The sequence below is a fragment of the Sprattus sprattus genome, assembly GCF_963457725.1.
Source record: "Sprattus sprattus genome assembly, chromosome: 15".
NCBI classification, from domain to species: Eukaryota; Metazoa; Chordata; class Actinopteri; order Clupeiformes; family Clupeidae; genus Sprattus; species Sprattus sprattus.
In genome coordinates this window covers 26,395,890-26,410,889 of record NC_137913.1, presented here as the reverse complement: position 1 = coordinate 26,410,889, position 15,000 = coordinate 26,395,890, and the positions used below count along the sequence as shown (strand labels likewise).

Below are 15,000 nucleotides of genomic sequence, written 5' to 3'. Positions count from 1 at the left end.
CTCTCCTCTCCTCTACACTCCTCTCCTCTCCTCTCCCCTCCTCTCCTCTCCTCAACACTCCTCTCCTCTCCTCTCCTCTCCTCTACACTCCTCTCCTCTCCTCTCCTCTCCTCTCCTCTCCTCTACACTCCTCTCCTCTCCTCTCCTCTACACTCCTCTCCTCTCCTCTCCTCTCCTCTCCTCTCCTCTCCTCTCCTCTCCTCTACACTCCTCTCCTCTCCTCTCCTCTCCTCTACACTCCTCTCCTCTCCTCTCCTCTCCTCTCCTCTACACTTTTTCACTCTGCTCCTCTTCCTCTTGCATCTCCCCATTATAATCACACAGCCCAGCATCTCTCAACTAAGCAGGACCACGGAAAACAGGACAGGCCAAGCACCTCCCCATGTGCCCCCTTCACTGCCCTGGACTGATCGGTCGCTCGGGTAAGGGTCGTCCCTGCTCCTCCGGCTCTTTTCCCCTGCCTTCCCGCCGCGCTGTGGCTCGTTTAAAGTTTAACGCGGAGTGACAGCACTCAGCGAATGCGAGGGCGTGCGGCAGCACCACAGAGGATGAATAATTCCTCATCCGAAGCTGCACCGTGCCGCATTGTGGAGCACTCCCGTGAGTCGGAGGCAGGCCACGTATTAAAACACAGGCGACCTGAGTGGCTGAGTATAGCTCGGAAGGTAGTGGATGATTTGCTGGCCCATTAAAAGGGCGAGACTCCCAGTGACACAAACTGATCAGATGTCAGTTGTTGTGCACCCAAAACAACGGTGCCTAGACTAGAAACTGTTTTCTGTAAATTTGTGGGGGTGCAAGTGGTTAAAACGTACACGTGGTGGGTGGTGGTGTAGCTAACAAAACCATGTGGGAGATGCAGAGTGATTTGTTTTTTCGGCTTCATGCGTCTGTGCTCACGTACACACTCTCAACACAAACATTCACTTCTTTTTAACAAGAACAACTGAAATATTTTGGAATACTTAGACATGTGTATACCACACACACACACATACACACAGACACACACACACACACAGAGAGAGTGCCACACAACGGAGATGGAGACAGCAGATAACAGACATGTCGTGCAGCCCTCTCCGCTCCGCTGGGCAAGCAGGCGCAGACGTACCGACTCGTGTGTGGCCAGCGAGAGGCTGCTGGCGGTCACGTCCTCCGCTTCCGGCTCCATGTTCTCCTTGTCCTCGTTGGGGGAGGGCGAAGCGTCCTGGGACTGGCATGTGCTCACCAGGTCAGGCAGGCTGGTGGACGGGTACTTGTGGAAGTCCACCTCCGACTCGTCCTGGACGATGAAATGGAAGGAAAGAATATAGAGAGAGAGTGGAGAGGATGAGAGAGGGGAAGGTGGTGTGTGTGTGCGTTTGTGTGTGAGTTCAACGAGTGTATATTGAGCGTGTGTGTATTTGTAACTCTTATCTCTGAAAGCTAGCTGCTTTTTTTCCCCCCTGCAGCCCATTAAAGATTTCCTCTTCAATTTTTCAGATCTCTCAGGCAGGAGTAGCAGCAGCAGCAGCAGCAGCTCCCCGCGGGATGGTTTAAAATCCAGCCATGTGCAAAACTGTTTTAGCTAAATACAATGAGAGGAATAACACCAAAGGAGTACGGTGTTACCTCACGGCACCATCTTGTATATGCCGATAAGTAGACAGAAGCAGAATGAAAAAACTCGACTGCCAATGATCAGCTCTATGAGGAGTCTGGTTCAAAATAAACAGCAGCCATTTGCAGAGGGAAAAGTCATGGTACTCGGTCAGATTGGAAGTTAAGCTGAACGATGTTCAGGAAAAGTAACTTTATAATTAAACTGTCAGTGAATGTTGAGGAGGCAGCTATGAGAGAAAAAAAATGTCTGTAGTGGACACACTAGAACACAAAATCTAATTCCATCTGGATATTTAAGGCAAAGCATATGCAATGTAAATCCTTGGGGCTTTAAGTTTTCATATGCTTGCATAACAGGACATGCATTTTACCATTGACAGATGTGGATTTAAATATATGGATACATACTATGGGCTGCATTACATGGGCTGCATTCCCCTCCTTTTCCTTCACTTCTATATGCACTGTATATCATACAGACACATGCACACATAACCCTTGAGCACTTATATGCATAATTGGAAGTAGTACCTATTGAAAATGCACACTTCTTTAGACCTTGTCCCCTCAAGTGTAAATGAAGGTTCAAGGACCTTTTTTCCTTAAAAAATCGTAACCCTTTTAAAATGACGCTATGGACTACCCCAGGCACCCAAGTGTGTAAGGAAAACCTGTGTGTTCTTAGATTGTCCAGTGAGGCCCCTGTGTGTGTGTGTGTGTGTGTGTGTGTGTGTGTGTGTGTGTGTGTGTGTGTGTGTGTGTGTGTGTGTGTGTGTGTGTGTGTGTGTGTGTGTGTGTGTGAGTGAATATGTGTGTGTGTGAATATGTGTGTGTGTATGTGTGTGTATGTGTGTGTGTGTGTGTGTGTATGTGTGTGTGTGTGTGTGTGTGTGTGTGTGTGTCTGTGTGTGTGTGTGTGTGTGTATGTGTGTGAATATGTGTGTGTGTGTGTGTGTGTGTGTGTGTGTGTGTGTGTGTGTGTGTATGTGTGTGTGTGTGTGTGTGTGTGTGTGTGTGTGTGTGTGTGTGTGTGTGTGTGTGGACTTGGGGCGGGAGTCAGCACTCACCCTGCTGGCCACTACCAGCTGCACCAGGCCGGCCACAGTGCGCAGGATGGCCACGGCTTCGTTGTGTGAGAGCCCCACCAGTGACTGTCCGTTAATCATCAACAGCTCGTCTCCTGCCTTCAGCCTGCCATCCCTGACACAAACACAACAATAAGGACAGAGTCAGCACATTCAGGAGCACACACAAGCAGCACAGAAATTAACCAATCACACTTTGTCATTTGGCTGTGTGCCACAGCGGCTTACAGTTAAAAAAACAACTAGAGTGTATCTGATGGGCTTGCGTGTGTGTGTGTGTGTGTGTGTGTGTGTGTGTGTGTGTGTGTGCATACAGTTCATCAGTATGTGCGGCCCCTGGGAGTCAAATCCTGTCTCGTAGCATTGTTAGCATCTTGCCCACTGAGCTACAGTAATCAGTAAACGTACAATGGTTGGAGGAAAAACAAAACATTTGGCTTTGTTGCTTCTCCTTTGGTAAAGCTCCAAGCTGAAAAGACCTTGCTATAGGTCTATTGGGTTAACCTGTCTTCCACGTTTAAACATGTAAAATCAGGTGTGTTTTCTCAGCTTGTCAGTTTGGTCATTAACAGCTCCTCACTGGAAACAGATATTTCTGTTGGAGTCATTATTGCCTTTCTCCACTACCGATTGATGTGATGAAAGCCTGCGTCACGAAAATAGGCACAACTTTCTAGTGTCACCCACTACTGGCTTTAAATGAGGAGCGTTCTACTGATGAGGCGGTATAGAGAGATGTCACAGTCACTCAAGCGCGCCTAACCCAGTTCCGCTGCAATGCCGAGGAGAACTGAGTCTGTAACTGTGTCTGTCTGAACTGTTCTCTGATCTGTAATCACGGTCTCCCGGGGTGGCGCTAGCCCACAGTAACGGCCTGTCTAATTCATCATCACAAGCCAATGAACACGAAATGAGGACGGGGAGAGAAACTTCAGACGGGCTGTGAACACATTATCAATTTTTGAAGCTTTCCTTGAAGCCAAATCACCCTCCATCTCTCTCTCTCTCTCTCTCTCTCTCTGGACCCTGGTGGCCTGATGTGAAAGAGATTGCCTTAGTGGCTTATGTAAGACAGGAAGCAAAGTGTTGCATCTTCAATGTCCCCATAGAGAGAGGCTAAACTGACCACCCTTTTCCACTGATGATATACCATCAGTTTAGAGAGAGAGAGAAAGAGAGAGAGAGAGAGAGAGAGACAGAAACAGAAAGAATAAGGCCCAATCTCAATACTTCCCCTTACCCCTTATATTCCCCCTTACCCTTGAAGTTGCGCGTTCATGTGAGAGCTAGTGGTGTCTCAATACCCAATTTGATCAAGATTAAGGGATAAGATTGAGTGCTATGTACCCCTTATTTTTAAGATGATTTGAGAGCTCACTTGCTCCTCCAAGGGCTATCCCAGAGCACATAGCGAAACCAGTTCGGGAATTTAAAAAAAAACATGGCTGCTTGAAGCGAGGAATATTTTACATGAATAAAGCTATCTACACAACTTTTTATATGTTTATAATGACTCGGTTTGATCTGAAATGTGCTACACGAACGATGCATAGTATTGTAGGTCTTAACTGAAGCTTTCAAACGGTAGTTTTAGGATACAATTAGCGCGTATACCACCACTCCATTGGCTTATATGGTAGCTTGCCAGCTAGATGCTACATACACTACATGTAAGTATTTTTGGCTTATAATTAATTTAAAAATGACGACAGTCTTGTTTCGTGCTCTACACAGTTGTATACATATATATATTTGCAACCATGTTCTTCATTAGACTTTTTTTAAATCGCTAGTTTCATAGCTGATACAGTCACGCATGACGTACCCGAAACCGAGTGGGGTCTCATTTCATAGGGGAAAGTTTTCAGCCCTTGGCCCTTACACTTGCAAGTGCTAGGGTTAAGACAAGACCAAGACAAAGCAAAAGGGGCAAGGGGAAGAATCGAGATTCGGCCTAAGACAGAGGCGAGACGGGGGGGGGGGGAGATCTGAAAAGCAGTCATTGGCTCGATTCAGACATGACTCATGTCTGTGCATTCCAACGAAAAAAGGTTATTCTCATAAACTCCCACATTGGTGGGTCATATTTGTACTTTCATTGTTTGCCATGGGGGCCACAGTTCCATGCAAAGCCACAAAGATATTAAATGTTTGATTCATGACCAGCTTGGCCATGCTCCCTATCCTATTATCCGTCAGAGAGACAGCCCACCCTCATTCAGATAGCCCAGGCCTTCATCAGGCATTCCTCAAGACGACCCAGACATTTCAGGGCCACATTCGTCCTGATATTAAATCTCGTCTCTTTAAGCAGAAGGCGTAGCATTTCTCCCTAAACGTTCCCCATTAAGCTTAAATATCACCCAGGGGGGTCATTTGGACTGTTTGGGAATGAGTGATTTTTGTCCAACATCAATGTTTGGCTCATTAACCATAAAGTTGTTGTTTTTTCCACAATTCTGCCAGAGGGTCTTTTAATGATTTGTGAAAAGGGAAGCAAGTCAGCAAAATTCCCTGACATGTTTGAGCGTTATTATGCCAAAATATGCAGACTGCTGAACAATTTGCGGTGAGCTGACATCCAGTTGAGATAATGCATATACGTGTCTAATTGCAGACAGCATGATTCTACCTGCTTTTCTAACCACACACTCACTCCATATCGCTCCTTAAATCTGCAAGAGCAAGTGCAAGATCCTAAGATAATTGATACTTGATTTTGCAAAACAGGTGAACACGCTCTTAACATCACAGCAACTTTAAAACCATAATTTCATTCAAATAATTTATTTTCAATGTCTTTGCTGGGTTTTGGACAGATGAGCTGGCATGTTTGACCACTGCATCCCCTTCTAAAGCTCACAGACAGTGATGTGTGATGACCTTGGCAACTCTCTGTCTATGGGAAGAGGCTGTGCATCACTGTTGGTTTGAAGATGACTATGACGATGAATATGGTGACTGAAAGGCCTTTAAGAGACCACCACAAGCGCATACACGTAAGCAACTGATGAGTGCCGTTGCCGTCTCCAAGCGTCCGTTGCCATAACACCTCGTGAATGTGATGCCGTGGGTGAGTTACCTTTGTGCAGCCCCTCCCTCCTCCACGTGGGCCACGACAATGCCGTGAGGGGATCGCTTGGAGCCGCGGCCGCCGGTGATCTGGATGCCTAAACCGTCCTGCCCCTTCACCATGTGCATCTTCCATATGCGACTCCCTTCTCTGGGCTGAGAGAGAAATAGAGAGGGAGAGAGAGAGAAGGAGAGGGAGGGAGAGAGAGAAGTTGGCATATTTTAATGATTTAACAATATCGAGCCTCCTCTATACAACCTAACCTTGGAACTCACACTCACTCTTCTTCATATAAATCCATCCTTAAGGTAACATGAGACAGTTCTTGACATATTCCAAGCGTTACATAAAGTCTCCCCCATTTCCTTCCCCTTCTTACGGACAATCACACTGCTTTAGCTAGTGTAAGACAGGAAAAGACACCCAAACAAAAGCCTCACATCCTCAAAGTATATCACACCATTCTGTGAATCACTACTGTTTTTCCTTTCCTTATTTTTGACAGCACGTTTTCCCTTTCCCCTCAGAAACTTTATCTGGTTCTTTGTGCAGGTTTGGAGGCAAGAGGTCTGACGTATTTTCCAGCTCAGCTGAGATGAATCCATTTGATCTCGTCTGCTTCCTTTTCAGGCTATCTATAAATAATACCTGAAGAGCATTTAGCAGCAACTGTGTCTGACAGCCACTGGAGCCTGAAACGGCCCCCGCCGTCGAGCTTCAGTCTGAGCTGAACATCATTAATCCCAAGCTGTCCGTGGCTATTAATGACGCCAAGGAATAGTAACGCGATGTGGGGAGGTTGGTCGTCCCTTATGGGTGCCATTATGCGGAACATTGACTAATAAAGGTAGACGGGACAGACTTGTGAATGCACTCAATGACACATCTTCGAAAACATCCCTAAAAATACATTGGGTGGGGAGTTTGGGTTTTGAAGCCTTCAAGTGCCGGTTCAAGTTTCACTGCCAGCATTGTTGGGTCTGATCAGTTGGACCTGTGCTAGGACCTACTTTCATATTTGTGATCATACAAATAGTATGTGTGTGTTGGTAGGTAGTAACTGCATATCCCACTATACATGTATATGTTCTACGTTCTACAAATATACTGGAACCAGAACAGGGCACTGTGAGAGGCTGGGCTATGATCTGTGTGATGTGTGTGGTGTGTGTGTGATGTGTGTGATGTGAATGATGTGTGGATGTGTGAGCTGAGTCACTCTGTGCAGAGTGGCCTGTGTGCTTCCCCTGCTCTGCCATGGTTAAGTCAGCCATGACTTAAGTCAGCCATGGGGCCATGCTCAGTCACTGAGCTGGCTCACAAAACCCCCTGCTCTTCTTCCTCTACCGCCTCTTCGTCTTTGTCTTCTGTGAAAGATTAGAGAGGAGCAGCTTTGCTCTTTGGTGGTCGAAGTGTGTGTGTGCGCGTGCAAGTGTGTGTGTGTGTGTGTGTGTGTGTGTGTGTGTAAGAAGAGAAAAAGCAGCAAAAGGGATGAACTTTCCGAACTCAGTGTCCTAGAGAGGTTCAGCAATTCATCCTGTTCCTTTTCCATGCGGCGAGCTTAGTCTATTCCCTGCTTTCCTATCCCCCCCCCTATGTTCCTTGTGTTTACATTAAGTGTAGGAAAGACATACAATTTTCCCATACGGATGAAGATGATTTTTCTCGTTTCATTTAAAGGTGGGTGTGGCAGAGTCATTGACTTCTCAGGTCCCACCTCCAGTGTTATTGAACCCCCTCCCTTCCCTTCTCCTCCTCCAGGGACATCAGCGGTACGTTTATTAAGCCTCAGCCTACAACCCTCTTCATTAATGTGCCACGTTGACCACAATGGTCATCTGGACCACATGAAAAGGACGCGGAGCGCCACAGACTCTTTCTGATGCTAATGAGCGCACATCAAACGCGTTCAATTACGCTACAGAAAGGGAGGGTCCATTTAGAAGTGTCCCCATAGTGAGGGTTCACTGTGCATCATGGAAAAACCTGAGGGTTGTATCTGTCCAGTGTACATAACCCACACAGAGTTTGTGAATGAGCGTAGTCATGGTAAGGTACTGACTGAAGCATTACATAAACACTCAAGTAATCAAGTCATTAGTAGCCTACAGACACCTCTAACCATCAGGGGAAGGATACCACTAGCATTAGCATATGATTAGCATAACGTGTGCACTTAAAAGACCACCTTAGTTAAACTGCAGGCTGGTTTACTATCTCTTTCTGACATTTATGTAAACTTAGGGGCAACATGAAATTACAGTTTAGAGATTCTCAGAGCGATATCAGAAAATAGAAAAAAATTCAAATTCAATTAAAACCAAGAAGAAGACAAACACATCCTTCCAATAGCCTGCGTCAGCGTGCGTGCTCCTTCCCACAAGCCTGTGGTGGTGTGCTACAACCCCCCCACCAGGAGCAAAATACTTTAATATGTTACTGTCAACTGACTCAGTGAAGAGCTTTCAGGGATTTAGGTGTTTTCCTTCTCTATTTAGTTAGCACGCTAATCCAACTGCGTGCATAAACCCTTAGAAAGCAGCCAGGACATGTGATGTTCGCAAAGAGGCAGGCATGCTGAGTAAACCGCCTCAGAATCCCAACCCACCCAGTGGGCAGGTCTGAGCTAGTCCCATGTCTCTGAAGGAGTAGCTGCAGGGTGGAGAGGTGAGGTGGGAGATGTAAGCTACAGGATAGCGGAGGTGGAGGCCAGTGATTACACCCCACAGGCGGAGGTGAGTCACTGACAGTGAGGAATGGTGTTGTCAGATGAGAGGTCTTGTTCCCACGGTACTACTCCACACCTCAGATGGAGTGGCAGGTTGTTTTATAATGCCGCTACCGACAGTTATATGACTCACCAAGCCTCAGCATGAGAAATCAACAGTGGATCATCCAAAGATTGGCTCTAACGGTGCAAACCCATGACAGCGACGCGATATGCTTCCATCGCTTTGAGTGGCCGTGGTGTAGCTTGTGGAAATAGCATAACAGACTGGACTAGTGAGCTAGTGAGCAGGCTAGTCAGTTAGAAGCTATCTAGTCACTTGTCTTTATATCAAAACTGTCATTGTGTTCAAATAAGCCCAGGATTAAATATATAACATACCAGGAGCAACAACAAGCCCTTACAATGCCATTCAAGCCTTTCTTTTTAGCAAATTAAACGACCAAACGATGCCACAGTCCTACAATTTTCAAACCGTCAGAGACGACACCAAACAATCTCATTGGCCTCTGCCGGTAAAAATCGCTCCTCATTTGCATACATTTCAACATGTTCGAAATGTTATTGGTCGCCCAAAACTACGTCACAATGGATTGGCTCCCGTTGAAATGCATGGGGTTTAGAAATCTAAATTTATGAGCGTCGCTCATAAAGGTGTCATGGGTTTGCACCGTAATGCTCTGATGCTTCCCAAGCACGTGTTGTTTGCTTTAAGTTTGCAAAGGGATATGATGATCCCCCCCAAAACTCAAGATTTTCAACCATGACAATGTCAAATGTAAGATGTCAAATCTGACCAAAAAGAATAAGGTGTAATTGCAGAAGCCTGATGTCAACCTACAGCCAAAGGTAAGGATGAACTATTCCTGTGACGATGTTTCAGGTAAAGCCTGGATTATAAGATCACTTGAAGTTAATTGGACACCTGGAGAGATGCTGTGCACTGGTTGGTCAAATTTTGGAGCCAATGACTGAGCCCATTTTGGTACCACAGTCAATTTTCAACTCAAATACGTGTATCACTTACAGCAATTTTCCGAAAAGAGAGAGCTGTTCCGGTATCTTCCATGACTTAATCCATAATGGGCTCTGGATTTTATTTGTGTGCCTGCTACTATGGGTGCTCTCACTGCTAATGCCCATGCGTGTACAAACGGAGCAGGATCAAGAAGCTCAGTCAGATTTACTTGTAGAGTCTTGAGTCTTGCACAAAAGAGCTCACAAAATCTTCAGCTTTGGGGTTCTAATGCAACCACATGTGCACACTCCTTTAACAATAATCCGGACAGAGTGTAATGATGTCACCATCGAACCTAGTCCACCATGCTTAGCTCACTTACCCAGAGCAATGCGACATCGAAAATAACAATAATTAGTGCTAAACTAGTATAAAACATGATATAAAATGAGACTATAGACTGTCCCCACACAATGTCAAGGAAGATTAAAAAAAAAACTCTGAGGAAGAGTCTGTACTCTGTTAACCACCCATCTCACAAACCAGGCAAGTCATTACAGCAGTGTAGAGCTCTGATCCCCCCAACCCCCCATCTGCCTCCCTCTCTGATGTGGTTCTCAGCTAATGACTTAACTCTGGGGCCCCCTACACCAGCCCCTCAGCATGGCCTCTTGGAGCATAGGGGACTGAACATGCTGGAGATGCTCAGGCTTCAGCCCTCCCACGGAGTAGCTGAGGCAAAGAGGGCTCTGACCCGGTACGCATCTGATCGCACCGGATCATAGCCGGGTCTGGGCCAGAGCAGCTCCAGGGTCGGCTGCTATTGGTGTTGGTTAGCACAGACACATGGAGGCATCTGTCTTTGGGGCAACAGGGGCTTTATTTAGAGTCAGCAGCCCCACTGTTGCTGCTGCTGCTTCTGAAACACAGGGGGAGTGGAAGCCTCCTCGGGGGCAAGTGCAGATCAGAAACACATGTGTGCGCGAGCCGAGCCCAAACTACAAATTAGCCCCACCAGCATGGACCAACCCTCCCTGTGTCTGAGGGCAGCCATGTCAAGCAGCTGTTATTTATAGGCCGTTCGCACACATGAAGGGAGTTGGTTAAGGGGTCAGATCCATCACAAGGAACTGGTGACAAGTTGACGGAGTCGGCTGGGAGCCATGCTAGATATCTTCTGCCTTCCCCAGTGCAGAGGTCCCACTCTTTCATTTTGGAGGATTGGACACATTGGACCTTACACAGAGGCAAAAAATGCAACCATGTTGCGAAAACAAAGATGAAATGGCTTTAAAGTATATGTATATATGGTATAAGTTCAAAGAGAAAGGTGGAAATCTGAATGCATATACTGTATGGCATGTGCGGGTACTTGTCAGATTACTCATCACAGCACAATCAACTGAATATATCAAAGAAGGGCTTCAGGAGTACTCTTGCCAGGTTCTTCAAGGCCCTGAAAGGCAGAGTGAGAGGCTCTCAAGTCTTCACTTAGTGAGGGTTACATGAGGACAGTATATCTCACCTGGCAGGAGGGTTCGCTGCTCAGAGACTCAGCCTTGTAGTTGTCTGAGAGGCGCGCACGGGGGCGGGCTGGCAGCGTGGCTGTGCTCCCTATGGCCATGTGATTGGCCAGCGGGAAAGACGGAGGGCAAGGAGGGCCAATGAGCGGTCCCTCCTCAGTGGGCGTGTCCATGGGGGTGCTGGGCTCCGAGGGCGTGGCCTCGGCCTCCGTGGAGGCGTAGCCATTCTCGTGCTCAAAGTCCCGGCTGTCCCGGCTGTCGCGCGTGAGCGAGGAGCGGGAGATAACGCCGAACTTACGCGACCGCTTGCCGTTCTGAGTGGGGCTCCCCACCGGCTCTGGCGGGGCGCTGGGCCTGGGCTCGGCAGGGCCGTCCCCCACACCCACACCCACACTACCGCCACCCCCACCCCCGCTGCCACTGATGCTGCAGTTGCACGGAGGGAGAGGGGCCTTCCGTTTGATCCTCCGCAACATGATCAGGTAGATGCAGCCGCCATTCCAGCACTGGTCTGCCAGGTAACTGCAGGAAGACAGAGTATGGAGAAAGAGAGAAAGAGAGTGAGGGAAAACACAGATATAAACCTGAACAATAACTAGGTTAAAACTATCATTTTGGAAAAACTGGAGAAATTAATTTCCATTTATTTTCATCTTCAACCTTTGTTTCCATTTGTGTTTATTTTCAATGGATCACACCATTTGAACACGCCTAAAACTCAGTGATACTTTTTCCACCTTTTAGGCACTCCGCTGTACACGGGCAGGCTCATTCAGTTGCAATCTCATATGAATCCTGGCAGACAAAATGACTCCCATTCCCCATGTGTGTCTTGGCTTATTCTATTCCCATTCTACCATGAGGATGGGGTACTGCTGTGTGTCTAGCTCATGGGAACCAAGGCAAGCACACCCAGCACCTGTCAAAGCGGTTGGTGTGGGAGGTGAGATGGTCATTGTCTGACATAATCCCTCATAACCTGCAGAACAAAACATCTTTTGGCCAATATGCTGAAGTGCTCTCTAAAAACAGGAAGTGTAATAATGATTAGGGAAGCTGGCCGCGCAGTGCCAAACTCCGTCTAGACGAGCAAAGGGAGAGAGAGAGAGAGAGAGAGAGAGAGAGAGACAGAGAGTGTGAGAGAGAGAGAGAGAGAGAGAGAGGAACCGGAGGAGAGGGGAAATATGCCCTTGAAAATGATATGGCGATGAAAGAAGGTGTTTCCCATGTAGTCCTGCAGTTTGCCCTGGAATAACCCTTGGGGATGTGCTTACTGTTGCAGTGTTCATATTCACTCCTTCTCCCTCTCTCTTGCTTCCTCTCTCTCTCTCTCTCTCTCTCTCTCTCTCTCTCTCTCTCTCTCTCTCACTCTCTCTCATTCAGTGTCTCTATACTAACTCAGTTTATCGTTCCTCTCTGTCCCTGCTAACCTTGTTCACTTGATCGTTGCAGAGATTAGCCTAGTTAACAACTTAGACTCTCAGCATGGGACTTTATAACACTCTGCAAGCCTGTCAGTGCCTCAGTCAGACGTTTGAGAAGAAAGGGCAACCACTCTTTATTGTGGGAACATATTAACTTTCTTCAGTGCATTGGCTTTCCAAAGCAAAACAAAAAAAAAAGGTTAATCATTCATGCTACCTGTTCAGACAGTTAACTTAACAACACCTGAAGGATCGTCCTCCATGGGCTGTGTGCTCTGCGATGGAATGCCTTGCCACCAACATGACATGACAGACAGTACATGAACTAAACTCTCATCCTGTTTTCAGAGCAATTCAAATAAAAAACGACAACACACTCTCAACAACAAGTGATAAACAGAAAGTAAAGCTTCTGAAGGAAAACAGCACTAGGACTGAAAAACAAGTCTCCCCCCCAGCTGTCTTTCCTGCACACAGCACACCAGGAAGAGAACTACAAACCTTGAACTCAGTTTAGGACACAAACATGACTGTCCCCATCACTGATGGCCTCTCTGTGTGTCTGCAGGCTGTCAGCGTGACTCATCTCTCTCCCTCTCCCTCCTCAGAGGCTGACTCCTCTTCCTCCAGCTTGCCAGACACACTTTCAATCAGCACATGGAGCTCTGACAGTAACTGTGGGCGCTACAGATCCCCCCCCCCCCCCCCTTACACACAAACACAAACACACACACACACACACACACACACACACACTCACACACACACACACACACTCACACACACACACTCACAGACACACACACACTCACACACACCCACACACACACACACACACACACCCACACACACACACACACACACACACACACACACACACACACACCTCGCCTAAAGGACAACCCCAGCCTGGCCACACATCGGGGAAACACAAAAAACCCTAACTAGGGGGACGCTATTCTCTGGGCGATGCTCACCACCGTGACGCAATGGACTGACAAAGGATTTGCTTACACCCAGGAAAAAAAGGCCAGGGCGAGACAGACAATGAGGTGGCCAAACTCGATCAAAACAATAGAGTGACCACAAGAGAGTCGACAAAACCAAAATAAACAGGGTTGTTGCAGACTTCAGAGAGATTGACTATAAAACTATTTAGGCAAAGACTCCTTTTTGGGGGATGGCTAAACAAGTCCAATGGATTCCAAACACTTTATTTACTGATATAGATTCCTTCATGGAATATTTTTTTTATGGAATTTTTGAAAATGTTGCCCAGAATGCACTCCAGCACGTAGACTGTGACAGCTCACTTTTCAATAACTTGTTTAATACCTTTCAGAGGCTAAATCTGTTCTTTCATAAAGTGATGCTAGTTGGCCATGCAGAGTGTGTTGGAATCCCCCTCTACCTCTCTGGTCATATATCAACAAGGTGCATCCCCTCTCATTCCCATATTTCAAAACCAAACTGTCCCAGCCTCTGCTATCGAACTTGTTGGTTTGTTTGTATTTGATGTATTTGATGGCTGAAAATACTGCAAGGAGAGTCTTCTCTCTGGTCGTTTAAGTTTACTTATATACTTTCACTCTCACACAACTGCAATACATTTCTGCTCTGTCAGCGACCAGCAGCAGGAGTGTCATGGTTCAATACATCTTGTCTACCAAAGTGAACCCAGCATTCAAGCAAAATCAATAACAGAGAGTCCCAACCTGAAGGTCTCTGACAGTGACCAGCTTTTATCACTTGTGGATGCAGAGAACAACGTGACGTACCTGTCACAAACATCGCTTTGAATAGCAGGTGACTTTAGTCAACAGTCTACAAATTGGCAGCGTGCATTTATCAGTCATGGATACTTAGTGAAAATATGTTATGTGCAAGAGACCGCGTGCCAAACCCATGTCCAAATTACACACTGAGGCCCAGAGGAGGGCCTGCTGGTCTGGCTCAGGCTCAGGCTGAGCATGGGAGTCCGCTAATGAGAAAGCACTGGCCTCTGATCGACAGGCTGGCTGTGGCAAATGAGAAGGTGTGAGGAGGAGGCAGCAGCCTGTATTTCAGAGCTCAAGATCACAGGGACTATTTCGGGGCAAACCTTTTTTTCAGAGCACACTCAAAAACGCATTGTTGTTTTGATACATTCTTTGGAACTTCCTGTCTAAGACCTGACTAATGCCAGTACCATTTCGTATCCTATTCTTACCCTCACCCCAAACCAGGTTTGTATTCCTGAGTGGGTTACCCCTTCCACCCCGAAACCTCTACCCCAAGCCTGTGGCATGCCATAGTATAGTGAGAATGATTATTAGGCAGTGCATCGTTCTGACACTGAGATATTGGGAAATCTTCAAGGTGTATCTGTTGTTGTCCCTGGTATTGACATGTCCTGACCCATCGTGAGTATGGAAGGGGTGGGTCTGGAATGCACTAGGTAACACTAGGCTGTCGGGCATGAGTACTTGCATGTGTCAATGAGAGGTTTGGCTGCTGTGGGAAAGCCCCAACCAATAGAACGTGGAATTTTACATCTTTTCCTATAAATAAGTAAGGGATAATGTATTGTCCGGAGGTCATTCTACAAAAATAATTCCCGACGGG

The 15,000-nt window shown here is 46.9% G+C and overlaps 1 protein-coding gene across 1 annotated transcript in view; it reads right to left on the bottom strand.

Annotated features, from left to right (window-relative positions):
- pdzd2 (PDZ domain containing 2) overlaps nt 1–15,000 on the bottom strand; it is a gene marked incomplete at its 5' end in the record, with an annotated part of 68,217 nt that overhangs the window by 31,826 nt on the left and 21,391 nt on the right. The window contains 4 exons of the mRNA XM_080852101.1: nt 1,115–1,285; nt 2,673–2,805; nt 5,773–5,918; nt 10,975–11,494. Coding sequence (XP_080708227.1) covers nt 1,115–1,285; nt 2,673–2,805; nt 5,773–5,918; nt 10,975–11,494 — 970 coding nt within the window. The remainder of the gene's footprint in view (nt 1–1,114; nt 1,286–2,672; nt 2,806–5,772; nt 5,919–10,974; nt 11,495–15,000) is intronic.